This window comes from Neltuma alba, unplaced genomic scaffold, assembly GCF_004799145.2.
Source record: "Neltuma alba isolate B1F8T4 unplaced genomic scaffold, ASM479914v2 tig00006169_pilon, whole genome shotgun sequence".
NCBI lineage: Eukaryota > Viridiplantae > Streptophyta > Magnoliopsida > Fabales > Fabaceae > Neltuma > Neltuma alba.
The window spans coordinates 122,858-143,351 of record NW_021634371.1 but is presented as its reverse complement, the minus strand read 5'-3'; the positions used below and the strand labels follow the sequence as shown (position 1 = coordinate 143,351).

General features: G+C 36.7%; 1 protein-coding gene across 1 annotated transcript; it reads right to left on the bottom strand.

Annotated features, from left to right (window-relative positions):
• Nucleotides 1-17,719: 17,719 nt before the first annotated feature.
• Nucleotides 17,720-20,335, bottom strand: LOC114749765 (aspartyl protease family protein At5g10770-like). The gene is made up of 2 exons (XM_028938303.1): nucleotides 20,160-20,335; nucleotides 17,720-19,556 (listed from the first exon to the last, which is right to left on the bottom strand). Exons 1-2 carry the CDS (start codon nucleotides 20,230-20,232, stop codon nucleotides 18,265-18,267), a joined length of 1,365 nt encoding a protein of 454 aa, XP_028794136.1. The 5' UTR covers nucleotides 20,233-20,335; the 3' UTR covers nucleotides 17,720-18,264.
• Between the last annotated feature and the right edge of the window lie 159 nt (nucleotides 20,336-20,494).

Below are 20,494 nucleotides of genomic sequence, written 5' to 3'. Positions count from 1 at the left end.
GTTGCAATCTTGCAAAGGCCATTATCTTCCTCTTGAAAAATTCCTCTAAAAAAGGAATTAACCATTTCCTTCAATTCAATTTCATCTTTTACCCAGTTATTATTATTATTCTGCAAAGCATTCACCCTATTCCTCCTCCTGCGCATACTGGTCTTGAGTTGATAATACCGAGTGTTCCTATCTCCCTATGTAATCCACTAAGATCGAGATTTTTGGAACCATTTTACTTCCTCAAGTTCCAGGTCATCAAGTTCTCTTTGCAAAGTCCATTCAAGACGACACAGAAATTTAGAATGAGGAAATGCATCAGACTTCTGAATACCGCTAAGACGAGCAAGAAGTTGGTTTTTCTTTTTTTCAACCATTCCAAAGACCTCTCTATTCCAAGCAGGAACCACATCTCTTAAATTTTTTAGATTAACCATTAGATCCTCTGACTCAGTCCAATTGTCACGAAGAAAAGATTGAAAGTTATCATGCTTAAGCCACATGGCTTCTAATCTAAAGGGCCGAGCATGAAATCTAGTTGAGTCAAAAATACCGCAACAGAGCAATTTAATACAGGGTTGTGATCAATCGGATCCTTTTACTAGATCAGAAAACATCGTTTTAGGGCTAAGCCCATTCTAAGCGCTTCTGATTTGTGGGTGCGTCCATGGTACAATGATCCTTATAGGATTTAGGGTCTTTTCAGGGGTGTTTCGAAGTGTGTGTATTTTATAAAATTACTTCTAAATTGGCCCCAAAATCATGGTTTTCTAAAAGTGAATTTTTGTTTTGTTTTTAGAGGCCTAGAACTATGGTTTGGGATATATATACACATATTAATTATTAATTACTTTTCTGGTCTTTAATATAAAATTTAATTGGTGAGTTGATATTAGTCTTATATGCAAAATCTATTTTATATGTTTACCAATTTTTTTCTTAAATTAACCCCATTAATATTCTCCAATAATAATCAAGTAGGAGAGGGATGGAAGAAATTAAGGAAAATGCTTAGGAAATTTTAGAAAAAATATATCATATTAATTAATTTAACTAATATCTTTAATTTACTCAAATTAGTTAATTGGATTTTACATTAAGAACTTAAGGAGTATATAATTAATAAATTGGTCTTACATACTACCTCTGCTTTTTAATATATGAGTTAATTAGAAATTCAATTTAGTTCTAAATATAATACCTTAATCTACTTTATTTCTCATATTTATTTATTTTGCCTTAAGTAATTTCTATAGTGGTTGCACATACAAATTAGTTATATAACTCTTATATTAAAGATCTGATGTAGTATATTTATAAATACATATACACATATTAATTATTAATTAATTATATTTTTATTTATGATTTATTATGTTGGCAAAAAATATATTATTTACAAATTTATTATTTTAAATAAAAATAAAAATAAAAATTGATTTTTTATGTAATTATTATATTAACTTATGTTCTTTTTAGTAATTTGTACATAAAAATAGTAATTCTGATAACAACTATTTAAACACTCTTATTTTACCAAAATTATTTTTTTACAAAATCTATTCTTTTAAAATCTATTCTCAAAATAACTTTTTATTCAAAAATTATTTTTCAAATCATAATTCGATTTTACCTAAAGATAGTGGCAACCGAGCAAAATGTCACGGACTTGGTCGCAATTCCAACGAACCGTGCGGCCTAGCAAACTTCTTGCCTTAAGTTGCTAGTCAGCCTACTCACGAAGGAACACGATGGAACAAGAGACTCAAAGAAAGAACTTTGTATTGATCTCTTGAAGTACTTACAACACTCTCACTTTCTTGAGTGTGTGAAATGAATGAGGGGGAGGGGGTATTTATAGTTCTCCACCTCCTCAATGGACGGCTAAGATCTACTTGATCCAACGGTTACAATGTTGTATCTAGAATACTCTACAAAAATATCTAGATATTTACAAAGGGGTTAGGTGTCTCTACAATTATCTATAGTATTCTGGAACCTTCCAAGCTTCCCCAACAAGTTCCACACATTTCTAGAGAGTTCCAGACTTACCCAAGACTTTTGTGGACACCTTTGGACAGTTCTGGGCAGCGAGCCTTTGTGTATTTTGGGCAAAACAGGAGCGGTGCGTTACATTCTCCCCCACTTAATGTGGCGACGTCCTCGGCGCATCCCTCTTGTATGCCTCAATCTTCTCCTTATAGTCCCATAAAGCCAGCTCGTGTTCCCAGCTTGCTTCACTATCGGGAGATCCTTTCCATTTAACAAAGTATTCAATGTAGCTCGGATGACTCCCACGTCTCGGTATTACTCGGTGCGCGAGGATTTCCTCAACTTCCCGTTCTGGCACCGTAGTAATTGCTGTAGGGGCTCTTCTAGACTCACCTCTACTTGGTTCATCCTTGTCTTTGTTGTATGGCTTCAGTAGACTTACGTGAAAAACAGGATGCATCTCCAAGTGTGAAGGTAGAGTCAAGCGATAGGCTAGCTTACCGATGCGTTTCTCTATAGGAAACGGTCCTTCATAGCGCCTCACTAGCCCTTTATGAACCTTGGCGAACCTTCGGCTTTGATGAGGAAGGAGCTTCACCATGACTAAGTCACCTTCCTCAAACTCTAAGTGCCTCCTCTTAGCGTCGGCCCACTTCTTCATCTTTTTCGCGGCCTTAGCTAAGTACGCCCTTGCCATGTCTGATTTTTCATGCCACCCCTTGGCAAACTTGAAAGCTGAAGGACTCGGGCCTTTGTAGCCAACAGCTAAAGTGTGCGGAGTCATCGGTTGTTGCCCCGTGGCTAACTCGAACGGACTTGACCCAGTTGATTCACTTTTCTGCAAGTTGTATGAAAACTGGGCAATGTCCAAGAGCTTGACCCAGTCCTTCTGGTTGGCACTTACGTAGTGCCTCAAGTATAATTCGAGTAAAGCGTTCACCCTCTCCGTTTGGCCATCGGTCTGCGGGTGAAAGCTTGTGGAAAAGTTAAGTTCGGACCCCATAATTTTGAAGAGCTCCATCCAAAATCTTCCTGTGAAGCGAGTGTCCCGATCGCTCACAATAGTCTTTGGTATGCCCCAATACTTTACCACGAACTTGAAGAATAACTTCGCAGCATCTTCTGCAGTGAATTTGGTTTGGACTGGTATGAACACTCCATACTTGCTAAACCGGTCCACCACCACCATAATGTTGCTGCATCCTTCTGTCTTCGGCAAACAAGTGATGAAGTCCATGGAAATACTTTCCCATGGTCTCTCGGGAATCGGAAGTGGCTCTAGTAAGCCAGAAACGGGGCGCTGTTCCACCTTGTCTTGCTGACACACAAGACAAGTCTTCACGTAGAGCTCTACATCATCTCGCATCTGGGGCCAAAAGTATGCTCGCTCAATGAGTGCCATCGTGCGTCGAACTCCGGGATGTCCAGCCCACCTCGAGTCATGGCACTCCTTAATGATCTCCTTCCTTAAGCCTTGCCATTTCGGCACGTACACTCGGTTTCCTTTGGTTATGAGCACCCCATCCTCAAGCCAAAACCGGCGTGTCTTCCCTTGACTTGCCAATTCCATCAAACTTTTGGCTTGTGGGTCTTGCTTTAGTCCCTCCTTGACTCGATCAACCAAAGGGAAACTCGGGCTAGTGATGGAGGCAAGTTCGGCCTTTCTACTCAATGCGTCGGCCACGACGTTCCCTTTTCCTGGCTTGTACTCCATCACAAAGTCGAACTCTGCTAAGAAGGCTTGCCACCTTACCTGCTTCGGTGTAAGCTTCTTCTGCTTAAGGAAGTAGCTTGTGGCGACATTATCGGTTTTCACAATGAACTTGGTACCCAGCAAATAATGTCTCCACGTTCTCAGGCAATGCACCACGGCCGTCATCTCCTTCTCTTGGACTGTGTAACGCCGTTCTGCATCATTGAGCTTACGACTCTCGTAAGCCACCGGATGACCTTCTTGCATTAGGACTCCTCCTAAGGCAAAGTCCGAAGCATCCGTTTGTACCTCGTATGGTTTGGTGTGGTCAGGCAAGGCCAACACCGGTTCCTTGATCACGGCTGCTTTCAGCTCCTCAAAAGCGGCTTGACACTTATCATCCCAATCCCATACTCGGTTTTTCTTTAAAAGATCAGTGAGGGGAGCGGCTATCGCAGAGTAGCCTTTGATGAATTTTCGATAATAGTTGGCCAATCCAAGGAAAGAACGAAGTTCGGGTACCTTCCTTGGCGGCTCCCATTCCTGTATAGCACGCACCTTGGACTCATCCATCCGTAGTTTGCCCCCTCCAACAATGTGCCCTAAGAAAGTTACTTCCTGTTGAGCAAAGGCACATTTCTCCTTCTTGACGTACAACTCGTTCTCCCTGAGGACTTGGAAGACTTGCCTAAGATGCTTCACGTGCTCCTCCAACGTCTTGCTATAAATGACAATGTCATCCAAGTATACCACCACGAACTTGTCCAAGAACGGTTGTAGGACTCGATTCATGAGGGTGCAAAATGTTGCTGGTGCATTTGTGAGTCCGAAAGGCATCACAAGAAATTCATACGAACCATACCTCGTGACACATGTTGTCTTTGGTTCGTCTCCCTCGGCTATCCGTACTTGATAATATCCCGACCTTAGATCCAACTTGGTAAACCAACGAGCTTGGCCAAGTTGATCAAAGAGATCGGCAATAAGTGGGATTGGGTACTTGTTCTTCACCGTGATCTTGTTAAGCGCCCGGTAGTCGATGCATAACCGAAGTGACCCATCATGCTTCTTCTGGAACAATACCGGGGCTCCATAAGGTGCTTTTGATGGACGGATATATCCCATGTCCACCAACTCCTTCAATTGCCTCCTAAGTTCCTCAAGCTCCGGAGGCGCCATACGGTAAGGCACTGCCGCAGGTGGTGTGGCACCAGGCACCAACTCTATCTTGTGGTCCACCTCTCTCTTTGGTGGCAACCTCTTGGGCAACTCGGGCGGCATCATGTCCTTGAATTCTTCTAGGACATGCTCAATACACCTCGGGAGGTTTTTAGTTGGCGAGGCTACTGCTTCTTCTTCCAAAGCAACTAGATATGTGGGCTGCTTCTTCTTTATGCCTTTGGAGAGTTGCATGGCCGAAATCTGCTTCTCTCGGAGTTGGGTTTCCCGTTCTAGAGGTACTAGTCGGGTGTTACCTTCTTCCAAGATGCACATCGTGTTGGCAAAGGGGATTGGCACGGCCTTAACCTTGTCCATGAATTCCATACCCAAGACAATTGGATAGTCATCCATGGTGACAATGGAGAAGTCTACGAGGCCGTTCCAATCGCCCAGGCTTACCTTGACATCGCGAGCAACTCCAAAGGTAGCCCTCGGTCCTGAATTGACTGCCTTAAGCCAACCACGTTCTCCTTGGTAGTGAATGCCCAACTTTTTAGCCTCTTCCACTCTAAGGAAGTTGTTGGAAGCTCCCGTGTCCACAAGTGCTTTGACGGTGTGTCCTCCAATCTCGGTTTCCACAAATAACCGTCCCTTCCTTCCGGACTTGGGCATCTCCACCTTTGCCTTAATTGCATTGAGGAGTTGTAGGGATCCTACTCTCTCCTCTTCTCGTTCCCGTTCCTCCCTTTCCTCGATCAATGCGAAAGTTTAGCCTTCTTTGGGCAATCCCTGGCTTTATGTGGTCCTTCACAAAAGAAGCATTTAAGTGATGGCCTTTCTCCAGCTTTGTACTCCTTGGGACCCTTTGACTTGTCCGTGGTCTCCCTGCCTCGGTGATGCTCTCCCCCACTCTTTCCCTTGCCGCCCTTATCTTTCAGCTTTGGCTTCTCGGGTTTCTTGAACTCAATAAGGGACTCGGCAATGGAGATAGCGGTGGTCAAGTCTTGAGCACCACGTCTCTGGATCTCAAGTTTAGCCCACTGTTGCAATCCATCCATAAAGGCAAAGAAAGCTTCTTTATCAGGATAGTCAGGGATCTCAAGCAGTACCTCGGTGAATTCCTTCACATACTCGCGAATGCTTCCCTTGTGTTGAAGACGCCTTAGCCTACCCCTGGCCTCTTCTTCAACATTGCTAGGATAAAATTGCTTCTTGAGCTCACCCTTGAATTCAGCCCAAGTGTCTATGGTGCAAGTGCCTTTCTCTATGTCCCCTTGCCTCCTCCTCCACCATACCATAGCGGTGTCCTCGAGGTAGAGACATGCCATGCTAACCTTAAGTGCATCGTCGGTAACGACGTTCGCTCGGAAGTATTGCTCCATACTCCATAGAAAATTATCTAGTTCCTTCGCATTTCTTGTCCCTTTGAAAGCCTTAGGTCGTGGAACATCTACTTTAGAGGATGTAGTCCTTACCTCGGACGTTGACGGACTTTCTTGTGCAAGAGCCTTCTTGCACAAGATGAGCTCCTCTTCGGCACTCTCCAACTTACGCGAGACCCTCGCGAGTTCCCCACGAATCGAAGAAACCTCATCCCTGTGAGACTCTTCCATGGCCTTCATCCTGTCGAGACATTGGGCGAGGACTTTGTTCATGGCGGCTTGCATCTCCTCACGGAACTCGTCCATGCTTTGCCCCATCTCCTCGAACTTCTCCTCCCCGTCGGCTATTGCAAGCTCCACCTTGGCTAGCCGTGTCTCAAAACCCTCCATGGTTTCCCTTGAACTAGATCTCTGGGATTTAGATTTCTTCTTGACTCCCTCGGACATATTGATAGTCTCGCTTCCGCCTTCCATCTACCTCTATGTTCCAACGATCTTCAAACCTTGGCTCTGATACCAACTGTCACGGACTTGGTCGTAATTCCAACGAACCGTGCGGCCTAGCAAACTTCTTGCCTTAAGTTGCTAGTCAGCCTACTCACGAAGGAACACGATGGAACAAGAGACTCAAAGAAAGAACTTTGTATTGATCTCTTGAAGTACTTACAACACTCTCACTTTCTTGAGTGTGTGAAATGAATGAGGGGGAGGGGGTATTTATAGTTCTCCACCTCCTCAATGGACGGCTAAGATCTACTTGATCCAACGGTTACAATGTTGTATCTAGAATACTCTACAAAAATATCTAAATATTTACAAAGGGGTTAGGTGTCTCTACAATTATCTATAGTATTCTGGAACCTTCCGAGCTTCCCCCAACAAGTTCCTCACATTTCTAGAGAGTTCCAGACTTACCCAAGACTTTTGTGGACACCTTTGGACAGTTCTGGGCAGCGAGCCTTTGTGTATTTTGGGCAAAACAGGAGCGGTGCGTTACAAAAAGGAGGAAAAGACCGCGCACCACAGAAATGGGCTTCAGAAGATACTAAAGTTCTCATCACTGGGAACAATGGATTGCCATTTATTTTCATATGTTTTCTTTTGATGCTGAGGGGACTGGAGCATGTGAAGCGGGCGGAGCATTTGAAGGATGAACTACTATTTTCATAATATAAAAACTAATTAATTAATTAAAATATATTAAGAAAGTTTGTTAAATTAATTATTAATAATAAACATGTATTATATTCTCTAAAATATTCTTGTTAATTATGTATATTAATTAGAATTACTATTTGATGGAACCTTTAACATATACAATTACTATAAGAACTATTTTAAAAAAATAGATAAATGAGATAAAATGGATTGAAATCTTATATTTAGAACAAAATAAATTATTAAAATATTATATTTAAAGCCAAATAAAATGACAAACCAGCCCACCGACGGAATATAGTGGTTTGCAAAAAGTTAACTTCTTTTTTCCAAATAAAAAAGATGGTTCTTTTCATAATGCGCGAGCCAAGAAATTGAGATTTGTGTATATTTTTAAAATGAAAACAATAATATTGGGATTGCTGATTTTGGTAATGTACTTGATGATGTGGCCATAGGAATGTCCTTTTCTACTACAGCAATAAGAGGCAGACGCGTGGGTCAGATGGGTGTGTGAGCCACATAAGTTAGTTTAGATGCATATTAACCAATGAATGCAGTTTGTTGACCCGGTGGATGTAATCAATCTTTCACTTTCATTAGAGAGCACTGGTCTGAATGATGTGCATGTTGTTCCTTCCAAGTCCATCTACACAAGTTTGGTGCCTTTTTTATCTTTATGCTAGTAGAAAGAAAATATCAAAATGCTACACAGTGGATATTATTTCCTTAAATGCTACATTTAAAGTTGTTCTTGCCGTGAACAACTTCTAAGATCGATATTGGTAGGTACAACTTCATCAATATTTGTTTCATGTTTTAATTTAAGTGCAATGAAAGTTCACTTTGGAGTGAACAACTTTAGAAGTTCATCACTCCAAAAACAACTTTACCAACCCATATTGAGCGTCCTTCATCTCCTTTTTTCCCACCTAACACATGAAAATGATTAGACAATAATTTTGTAATCATTTGGACTAAAATTTATACGGAAATAATTAGAGGAAAGTGTTAATGATTACATAATAATACTAGTAATGATTATGAAATTATTATGGTATATTAAATAGAAAATGATTAATAAAAAAATAAAAATTGATTTACCTAACAAATAGTGACTTCTTTTTCCTTCTCACACATTGTGGTCATTATTGTATGTTCGCTTCTTCTTGGGATTCAAGTATCTCATTTATTTGTTTAGTTGGTGTATTTAAATCAAACCAAATTGATTCAACTAAAGAAATCGATTGCCGACGGGTGGCAAATGCTTCGTTTGATTGACCACCTTGGTCAAAAGTAGAAGAAACATTGTATTCAGCTGAAAATAGTACCGGATCATCAAATAATGACTTGAACGACTGAAATTGAGTAGGATATGGTGAGTCAGAATGCAATGATGTCAATGAAGGTGATATGTAATGAGGCTCAACTTGAGGAGGATTATGAGAGGTAATAAGGGATGACGATGAGACTAGCATATAATGCGACTGACTAAAAACTTGAGGCTCTTCTCCCTCAACATTTTGATTTTGATTTAGTGGCTGGTTAAACAAGTAGCCGCCACGTCGGGTTTGAGGTTTATCTCGAGGAATTTGTGGGCGAGGAAAATCAACTATTGGTGAAGCATGCTGAGGGTTCATGTTAAGTTGTTGCTCTCTTATTGTAAGTAAGATATTGAACTGGTCCCGAGCAACTCTTTCTTGAAAATCAGTGCAGTTAGAGCATGTTGAATGAGAACCAATCGCTTGTCTATATAATTTTTCTGCTATGTCAGCCTAAAATAAATAAGACATTTTTTTTTGGTAGCACAATAAATAATTAAATAAGATATTTTTGTGTAACATTTGTTGTATAAAAGAAAACGATGGTATTGGTGGAAAAAGATGGTTTTTGTTCTCCTTCTTGTAAACCCTCACTCTCCAATTGCAATTTTCTCCTTAGTTAATACATCGATATTCTTCATATTTGCTACAAGAATAATGGACCTTAAATGCATGATGAACTCAAATAGAGTATAGCTTGACTCCACGTCTTAGAACACGGATATTAGTAAATATCTTTCCAATATTTAACTCTTAATTATCACTAAAAAGTAGAATTTTTTCTATTTCACTAAACTCAGAAGCCATAGTAGACTCAACATTAATATGTGAAAAAAATGTAGTTACAAGATCATTGTGATTGTTCTGCTCGTCATACTCATTGTTGTTGACATCATTATCATTTGTATCATCATCATTTCCACCACTAATATTTATATAAGGATCATATTCATCCTCATCCTTAAGTTCATCCATGATGTCTTCCATTGAAAAAAGAGAACACAATGGTCCATTGTTGCCACCATCTTGGGGTGGTTGTAATTGATGGAAATTTTCCATGTGATTACTAAACATGGATCTTTGCTCGACAATGTTCAACTCATTGTAACTTGATGGTAGAGTATTTTCAACATAATTATCCATTGGTTGTGATTTAACGTGACCATAATCTTCTATATCACATATGTTGGCATACAACTCTGCACATGTCAATTGAATTGAAAATCTTTCGGTCACTTGTCATATTTGTTTTATATCTGAGTCATTTTCCAAATCGTATGCTTGGTACTGTGGTGGATTTATGCATGTATGATATCTGTATACTAGATTTGTCACAATTTGATTGGAAGGAAGTCGTAGCTTTCATCCAACAACTTCTTTCAATTTATCTAAGGTAATGTTTGGATCGACTTTGGTTACTTTCACTTTATTAGACTCAAATATAACATTGATTGGGCCATTTAAAATTCGTCCATTTACAAATACACACAAACCCCTTCCTATCATCTATTGTACTCCCTAAATATTCCATCACAATTATTAATCAATCAAAATTAAATTGTGAAAATAAATTAACTCCACAATTCCTTTATTTTTTTTCAAAAACAAATCGTATCATAGAAATACACAAAATGGTCTCACCACAATGTTGATATCATAGAAAAATGATTCCTAGTTTAATTTAATTATTTGTTTATCTTTTTTTACAAATTTTTTGTGCCAGGATACTCCCTACAATGAATATATTTCATTTTTCAACCTATGTTCTATTATTTATAAGATAATAAAAATAATTATTAAAAATAGTATAAATATTTAATTTTTAAAATTGATCTTTCAAAATATCTACACACTTATATTCTAAATATTATACCATAGATATTCTAAAATCTTAATCTATACCTATTTTCTAAATATTATACTATATATATAGACATATGCTACATATAATACTACATATCAATTTATTTTTATTAATAAAACAATTAATAACCTCCAAATGAAATGTAATATAAGAAATTACGTGTATAATATATTAAATATCTTAAAATTAATGATATAATAATAAGAAGAAAAAAATACTGAACAAAGTTCTCAAGTCCGCATAAATATAAGGTCAAAAAAAAAAATCAAGATAATTAAATAGATTCAAAGCCTTTCAAGAAGAAAATAAAACATGCGTTCTTTTATCAAAAAATCAATATTTAATATTTTAGCTAAAGAAATTTAACTAATATAAATTAGCATTATTTTTTAAAATATATAAAGTCTGAGGGAATATTTATTTCTTTTTAATAACTATTACATATTTAATATTATTGCCTTTTTGGATTTCAACATCGTCAAAAAATAAATAAAATGTAATTTTAATATCATTATTTTTTTATTTAATGAATTTTTAATTTGGGAATTTACTCTAAAAGAATTGAGTCTTAAAAGATTTATATTTTAGTTACTTTTTTTCTTTCAAATCATTTATACCTGTCCTCTTTTAATCCATTATTAGGAAAACCAAGTATTAACTATGTAGTTAGCCAAAAAAATTACGTGTGCAACATTTGAATTTCCATACTTTCATCCATGATATTAATAGATATATATATATATATATATATATTTCTGTTTAAAGGCATGCCCTCTCTGCATTTTCATAAAAATTATTGCGGATCCGTTAAACACATTAGAGTCAGTTTCTTTTTAGGTTGTTATATCTCCTGTGAATAAAATTACGTAATATAATATGCTTAACTAGTACTACTCTATTCTTTATTATAAGAAAATTAGCAACATGTCTTCATCTTTAATAACACACTCAACGTGTCAAAAGATTCATGACTAAATATACTAACTTTGCTATAAAAATTAAAAAAGAAATTAAGTAAGAGAATGCACCTTAATCAGATTAATAATCAACCATCAAGCTAGAATAAAATGCAGTACACCACAATACAACACACACCACCAATAGCTGAGTTAGGTGACGCTGGCTTGTTACCTAAGTAGGGGCATTAAGGTGATGCTTGAAGGGACCCTTGTAATAAAGCACACACCACCAATATCTAATTGGAAGAGGAAGGAAACAACTAAGAAAGAAGAGATGGCCAATATCTATGGAAGAGGAAGAATGGACTGAGAATAGAAAGCAACCACAGGAAAAAAATCGGAGCATGCAACAATTATATAGACCATGCAACAATTATATGAGCCATGCACTTATTATTCCCATAGACCCTTTTTCTTCTTCTATCACTTCAAGTTTTAGCTTTACACTATGCCTTCACGAGCTAAGAGAACTGAACGACCAACGCATGGTGAATCTTACAGATTGATTTGACCAAGCTACAGTACAAGTGATGGAAATATCAAGGAAAGGCACTTAGGCACATTGGAGCAATTTTTCAATGAGGACAAAACTAAAGTCATTCACACAGCAAAAGACTTCCAATTTTTGTAATTAAAAAATATGTCACATCCCTAAAGTCGTTCTTGGCTTAAACGACTTCTTCAGAAATTTAAAGTCGTTCTCACTATGAACAACTTCCAGTGACATATTTCGGGAAACTCTTCCCACCATGTAACATTTTGATAATATCTTATACTGTTTATAGTACCTGGGTAAAAAAATCCAAGTTTGATTAATGAATTAATACAAATTTGCTCTTGGGGGTTCACCTTTTGTAATCTATCCAATCTCAGATGGCTTCATATCCAATAATAATATATAAAATTGGTCAACATTAATTACAAAAATTTATAAATGGTCATAATAAAGCAATGAATATATTAATAATTTTTTGCGGAGGCCTTGAGAAACACGAGATGATGCTTTTCAAAATTACATTTTTGGAGAGAAAAACATGATTTTGGTTTTAAAAAAAATCCAATATAAATAATTGTTGAGAGTCTACTTTTTTCTAACCAAAATCATGGGTTGGGTAGGGTATAAGCTGCCCAAACACTCTCGTTAATAAGTTGCTTCTCAAGGGGAGTGAGGCGTTACCACTCAGTGTTACGGTGAAACGCCTTTGTAGCCGCACTGTTCATCAAGTTGGATTTAGAAATTTGTCCATTGATTAAAACTGGTAAGTACTTGACAACTCAAATGACAATATTATTGAATATCCTGAAACGAAATGATACGATTTTCCTAACAAGAGTATGATATACTATTTCGGTCTTAAATATAAAACTCTTTTTGTAGTGTAATTTACACTATAAAAAAGGGTCTTATATTTAGAACCGGAAGAGTACATGAATAAGACAAACATGTATATCTATACATATCTAGAAGTTGCAATAGGGCAATTCTCTTGAATGTAAACTACAGTTGGAAAAAGAAAAAATCAGCAAATATGACTTTGGAATAATAAGCTGTAAAAGTTTCGTAGATGTTTGTAATTATCAAATTCTATAAATTTTTTGAAACACTCAATCATGTGTTCACTTGTTATTTTTGTCGTAGAGAGATTGATAATAATTACTTCAAAACTGTGCGGACGCAGATATTCTTATAACCATTCACCTGCAACTATTGATGCCTCTCTTGAGGATCCATTATTTTCCCATCGTTTTCTTCCAAACTTTCCATCTGTTTCAGAATGTTTTCTTCCTCTGCTTCAAGTACCTGCATACTCTGTTCTTGTTCAGACACCAATTCAGGACTGAAGACAGAAGGATTATCCTCACTGGATTCACATTCCTTCCTACCAGCAGCCGTTAAAGAAGAATAGCTTCCAAATTTTGGGGTGACATAAGATCCAGGAGAGTATATATTACCAGGAGGAGGAATCCATTCTCTGAGACTAGCAATGGCTGGAACTTGTATGTTCTTAGGTGATGGGATTCTAAGTGATTCTAGCCTCTTTGCAATAGCCTTCCTCTTATTGCCCTTCTCAATGGATACATCATGTTTCTCACTTGGAACCATTGTTTTAGCCTGCATTATATCTGAACTGTTATTATCTTTAATGACAGAATCTCTATCCTCAATATGATTAATGGCTGCGCTAGAAAATCCAGACTCAGAAACCACAAGGTCTATGGTGGTTTCTGAAGAACAAGTATCATCTTTCTCAGTCAACCCGAGGGAGTTGGACAACAATAGCTTTCTGACCAAATCATCGTATTCTTCCACTGTGTGAAAACTCCTACTTCCTGCATCCCCGTTGGAGTTCAAGTCATATTTGTTTCCTTTGATTAGTTTTGGATCTAACTGAGAGTTGAGCTCAGATCTTTCAGCTTTAGAGATGAAGCCAGCACTGCTGAGCCAAAAGTCATTGGCCAACTCATGCTTGTTTTCCATCCCAGATGAATTTTCCCAAACAAGAGAAGACAAAACATGTTCTGGAAGAATCAAATGACAACTTTTAGATCTCTCAATTTGATCATCATCAACAATTTTCTGTTTCCCTTCTTCGTCATCTTCTACACTTGTGGACATCTCCAATTTGACAGTGGTTTCAGAACTGTCAGTTCCGTCATTCATGGTCAGTTTTGATGGAGCATTTGAACCAAAACTCCTAGAATGCAAAACCAGTTCAAAGTACTGGTCGCTGCTACTTTGAGCAGATTTGATTATGTCTTCTAGCAATGGAATGCCACTATTAGATTTGGTTCTCTGCGTTCCCATGTTTCTCTCTTCATGTAAACTTAATGATCGGGCTATTACTTTGGAAGAGATGCATCCCATGGTAAGAAGGAGATGAAGGCACACCTGAAATGGGGGAAGCAGCATGAAGCGGACAGTAAACTTAAAAAATGGAAACATAAAGTTAGAAGAGGATGTAATAGCATAGTGATTATTACGAGTTTTATTGTAACAAGTACATCAAAAACTGAGGTAAATAAGTTGTTATGAGAGCTAGAACATGTTGAATGAAATAATAGTCCAGTGTTTGCCTTCTCTTAAGAATCACAGTAACAAGTGACGAAGAATGAGATTAATTAGGATTAGTTGTATTTTAATAAATTCAACAGCCAACCACAGTAGAGAAGTTGGTCATTTGGAATGAAAAAGCACTATGATGCGGATTTTTTCTCTCGTTTTCTAACACCAGATCGATCTCGGACTATATCAACTAGTGTTTTGGTTGACAAGTGGGAGTGATTTTTGGGTAAGAAGATAAACATACACGAGGCATTGAAGGGCAAATGAAGCAATTAAAGGTAGAAATTGGAGAGGGTAATTCTTACCAACACTTGGTGGGCAAACCCAGAAGTGTATGCCTGCAGATAATACAGAACTGAAATCTAAGAGCTGCTTAATCCGCAGAGTTGCAGGAATCTGAAACAAAGGAAAGAAACATTTTCACTTTTCGGACATGCCCAGAAGGCAAAAATCCAGCGTTACACCTGGAGATATTTGATTAATGGATCATTTGACAGCTGAGAGTGACAAGGTTTATGATAAGTTATGGGAAGAAGAATGAGTTAGGGTGGGGGCTCATGGCTCGATGTAAGCAGGATGAAAGAAGCTGAATATATTTGCGGGTTTTCCGGGAAAGTACGATATTGTTGTAAGAGAACATGATATGTAGGAAAATACTGCGCGTAGGAGTGATTGTGGGGTGGTTGTGCAGTGTCTGCCATTTTTGGTGATTTTAATTTGGTGAAGATGCAAGTTTGGGGAGAGGAAAGAGTCAGCATTTGGAAGAGGATGATGTGAATGGAAAGAACAGGATATTATTATATGAAATGATTTAATTATTAACAAGAAATAGAAATATGGGGTGTTACTGACCCCAGCATGGGTTGAAGGTTCAATCTTTGACATTGCTCACCTAATTCCCTCTTAAATTAATCACATTCACACCCCAATCAACGCTTTCCTCTCTCTTTTTATATAATATATATACATATTTATATATATATATATATATATATATATATAACAAGCTTAAATCTAAAAAAAAAGAAATATGCTTTTTACATTGAAAATGAGCCCCCAACAACTCGTAGATAATGCAGCTTTTTATAATTTCTATATTTTATGTTAATTGGTATGGATTATAATTATTTTTAAATTTATGAAACTTACTATTGGGTTTTAAGAATACTACTACTTGAATTTTTTTTAAATTTATTTAGGTATATTTTTCTATTTAAAAATAGAAGAAATTAACAATAATTTTAGTCCTTATACTTATTTACTATTTAAAAATTTCAATACATTTTCGCTCAAGAATTATTTCCAAAAGAGCTAGGACACTCTAAAGAAAATTATAGAATAAAAAATTGTCCGAATAAAAAAAGAAAATTATTTACTATATACAGTATGTAACACATGCAAAGTTAATCGTCACACTGTTGAGACCTGAAAAAAATATCACTGTTTTTCTTGAGAGACAACAGTATAAATTATTTTTAAAAAATTTAAGTTTACAATTAAGATTTATTTTGGGCCAAAAAAAATTTAATTAAGTTCAAACAAATGAATAATTATATTTTAAATTCCAGCTCTTGCACCTCATGAAAGGCACATCACGCCAATATTACGAAAAGAAAGAACATGACAATGAGAAAGAGTAATTTTCCTGAGTCATTGATGTGTAACTTGACTTCTTTTCTTTTTTTTTTTCCCCTTTTTTGGTAACATGCAGAACTTTCTGATTAGGTTTAGGTTCACACGCCAGGCTGCTTCATGCTACACAGTTTTTTTTTTTTTAATCCTCAGGAAGGAAAGTAATAAGATCGAATGGGCTCCAAAGTTCAGGATAATTTTTTTATACGGAAAATGGTAAAAAAAAGATCACCGAAATAGAAAAATGATAAATAAAGACCCATGACAATATTATTATAGGTTTTGACAATATTAGTATGGATTTTGACAATAATTTATGTAAACCGGTTCCTGTATACAATTTTGTTATTTTGACGGTCTATTTTTTGCTATTTTTTCTTTTTTATATTATAACATCAATTTTTTCAATCCATATCAAATGCCACGTCTAATGTGTATAATTAGTTTCTGTTAGTAACTTAACGATAAAAATAATAACAGGAGGTTTAATGTCAAAGATTAAATCATTAAAGGGGGTTGAATATAAACCTTGAAATGTCTAGGAATTATATGGAACTGACTTAGGATGTTGTATAATTCCGGTTATTAAAAAATATTATATAGGGTTGCCTGCATTTCTTAAGAAAAGTAATTGATACAAAGTCATCTTTAAAATGTTTTTATAAAACTATAGTCAAAGTTCAACTTTATGTCACAAAAACAGAAAGTAACCGCCTTTTTCTTCCAACTAATTTATCGCATGCAGATCTTGTGGTTTTAAGGTGAGGAAGTTGACTTTATAGCATATCTCAGCCAAAAATTTCTATTAAAAAAATTAAGGACAAAATCTAGATCAAATTACTTATATACTCCTCCGGTCCTAATTATAAGACCCAATTGACTTATTTGAGGAGATTAAGGAAGTAAGTTAAGTTGGTTATTTATAATAAATAAGTGTTGTCATTCCTAAAATATCCTTGCTAATTAAGTATATTGGCTAAAACTATCATTATCAGAAGGATTATCTTGGAAAAAAATGCATAAATATAAGAGACAAAATGGATTGGGGTCTTATAATTAGGACCAAATAAAAAGTAAAATGGGGTCTTATAATAAGAACTGGAGGAGTATATTAGATTAAGTTCACAACTAAATTTACAGGTAAATGTATGTATGTTTTAACAATTAACAATAGGAAAATAACTAGTGTCTATATGAAAATTCATAAATATTAATTTAGATTATAAGGGTTGAAACAGAAATTTACAAATATTCATAGGTGAATTTATAAGTGCACATATGCATTTTAACAATGAAAAACGACAAAATAACATAATAATAAGTGAGACTGAAAAATTTGGACTAATGAATATAAACAACTTGACTTAAATTTAATTATCCAAAAATAAACGTTGGCAAAAAAAAAAAAATCCAAAAACACTAACATGTATTCAACAGTGACAACAAATAGTATTTTTAGAAATTGTGGCTGTTATTAATTTTCTAAGAACAAGAAGTTGTTGCATTTGGTGAAAAGAGAATGCCTTTTTATTCATAGAAATTAAAAGAGATATACAACATGCATTTACTCAACATCGACCTGCTTTATTAATAGCCACAAACTAAGATATGGTGAACACCACTGCAGCAAAATGACAGCTTCTCAAACTAAATGTAAATAATACGTACTTGTTCACAGTGAAGAATACATCAAACTGATACAATGCACAAATTAATAGAAACTCAATCATTAAAGATAATGTGTTTGTAGATCTGATCACATTATGAAACTTAAACCTTAGTGATTCTTATTGGCTCATAATAATGATATAATGAGTTGACAGAATAATATACTAGGACGTTCGGTTTCGCTGCACAGCTGAGGTGTTGAGCCTGCACAGATGCATCTACCAGCCAACATTGTTCTGACAGATTTGATGATTTACACTGACCAACTTGGAATAACCGTTGGATCAGTTGAACAATTCAGGGCCGTTGATTTTCTGTTGTAGAGGCTCTGCACAGCACCCTGCAGAGAATCTAAACGCTGTAACCTAACTAATATTCTGATCATTCACAGCCAGCAGGAGCAAATCCAATCTTAGAATTGGAGATATCAAAGGCAACATTGAATGTCTGTTGCTGGTAATTACCAATAATGGCAATGGGGTTAGTCCCAGAGCTACCTGCAATGGCCAAACAGGTGGTCTTCTCATCAAGCTCTATAAGGGTATTGTGTCCATTAAGTGGTAGGGCAGCCCCACCCTGAAATATCATCCCAATCTCAGGCACATTCACTATCTCTTTGGCCCTTCCCTCAAAGCAAGTATCCAGTATGGAAATTCCTTCTGTGGGTTTATATTTTTTGGACATGATCTTCACAAAGGCTTCTTTTAATGCTGTATATACTGGCATAGGTAGCCTTGTGATGACTGTGCCTGAGTCTACGATGGTTGGGACCTTGTAACTTGAGGCGGCGATGCCAAGTGGCCTCCCTGCCACCGTGATGGCGGTTAAGTCAATGGAGTATAGGCTTGGGATTTTCGGATTCTTGACCATTGGGGTGAACTTGAATGGTGATTTTGCCAATGATGAGGATCCAATGGACAAGTAGCCTCCTTTGGAAGGTTTAGAGGCAGAGAAAGAAGTGGGAAGGCAATATGAGAAGGCATAACCATATTTAGTGGACAATTGTGCAAGTGCAGAGAGCTTATCATGGCCTAGCCCTAGAATACCAGAACTCTTTCCAAACAAACCTTGATTGTTCTGTCCACAACCATACACAAAACCTGGTAGTGTTTCTGATGGGGTTAGGCTTAACACGTCTTGGCTCAAATAACCAATTGAGAATGAGGAATCACCATATGCTTCCCTGTACACACAAGCACCAGATCCAACCTCACAACCAGGATCATTAAGGGTTGACTCCTTAAGAGAGGAACATGAAGGAGAAGAGCACGGGAATTTCTTGAAGGTTTTGGATCTGGAAGGATTGAATAAAGGGTCAACTTGGGGATGGCAAGAACCTTTACAGGGTTGACACTGAAGCCATGAGAGAGAACTTCCCGTGTCCACAATAAGGCTAGAGTACTGAGGAGGGGTCCCAACTCCTAATTTCACATAGTAATTGCCTGACCCTATAGACAGTCCTGATTTCAATGGGGTGCTTACAAGTTCTGGCTTGATGTTGCTCAAGTTCTTGTTGGAAAATCTTGAGCGAATCGCCTCGACTCGCTGCTCATCCTTTTCAAGGATTTTGGGTGAAAAAAATTCCAAACTTGATGTTGTGGAATGGTTGAGTTGAGACTGACCATGGTGTACTTCAAGGTGAATGCTAACTTGTTTTGGGGTCAGGCCATTATCTGCGAAATAAACAATTTACAAGTTCAATATTCTTTTATAAGATGCATAATAATGAAGAAGAGAGTAAAACCCCACCTATTTGTTCTTTTTACATCATGCTACTGCTGCAAATTTTGATTTTGTTTCAATCTCACTGAGTACATGTTCTTTCAAAGACTTTACAGTATGACTTTATTATTTAAGAAGGATGAAACATGAACAAAATCAAGTTTTCAAGTACTAATTAATAGAGCCTTACTTTTCACTTTTCAGGAAAAACCAAAACGCAACTTCTCCTTTTATCACCAATCAGATATTGCAGATATTATTCTTGTAAATGACACAAACAAGCACTTAATTGTGGTAGTTCTTCGTGATCCAATAATAAGAGTAAGCCTTTGCTAATTCTCCATAAGAACACAAACAACAGATAGTTAAACTTCAATTCATTATTAGCAAAGCGGGCCATTTAAAAGAGCAGTACTGCGTCAAGAAACATTCAAAAATTCAACATTCTTTCCCAAGATGAGTGTTGCTCAGAGAAACACAAATAAGAGATTTGCATATGTGTGTACGTGTGTGTGGAGAAAGGAAAGCATATAGATTTATGTAAAGAGACATGCCTTGAAATTGAACAAGGGAAGATGCTAGCAGAAGATGAGCAGAGAGAAGCAGGAAGCAGAAGAAGAACTCCATGTTTGTTTTGTTCTTCACGGGTTTTGAGAGATTGAACTTATGCAAGTTTCCAAGTGTCTTCTCACCTTCACATGTTACATTCAGTCTATCTATCTACCTTTGAGAAGATTTGACATTTTGTCCTACTAATTATGCAACTCCAAGAAACAGTACCGCAACCACAAAGCTAGCTCAGTGCCACGGTTTTAGAGGTTATTTTCTGTCCCTCCAACCACTAAAAATACATAAATCAAGTTGACTATGAAAATAATGTATAAATGTG

What these genes read in the sequence shown, in the direction of transcription:
- LOC114749765 (XM_028938303.1), bottom strand. Translation starts at nt 20,232, where the DNA reads ATGGAGTTCTTCTTCTGCTTCCTGCTTCTCTCTGCTCATCTTCTGCTA. An exon ending in TTCCCTTGTTCAATTTCAAG is followed by an intron (nt 19,557 to 20,159) that starts GCATGTCTCTTT and finishes TTTATTTCGCAG; the next exon opens with ATAATGGCCTGACCCCAAAA.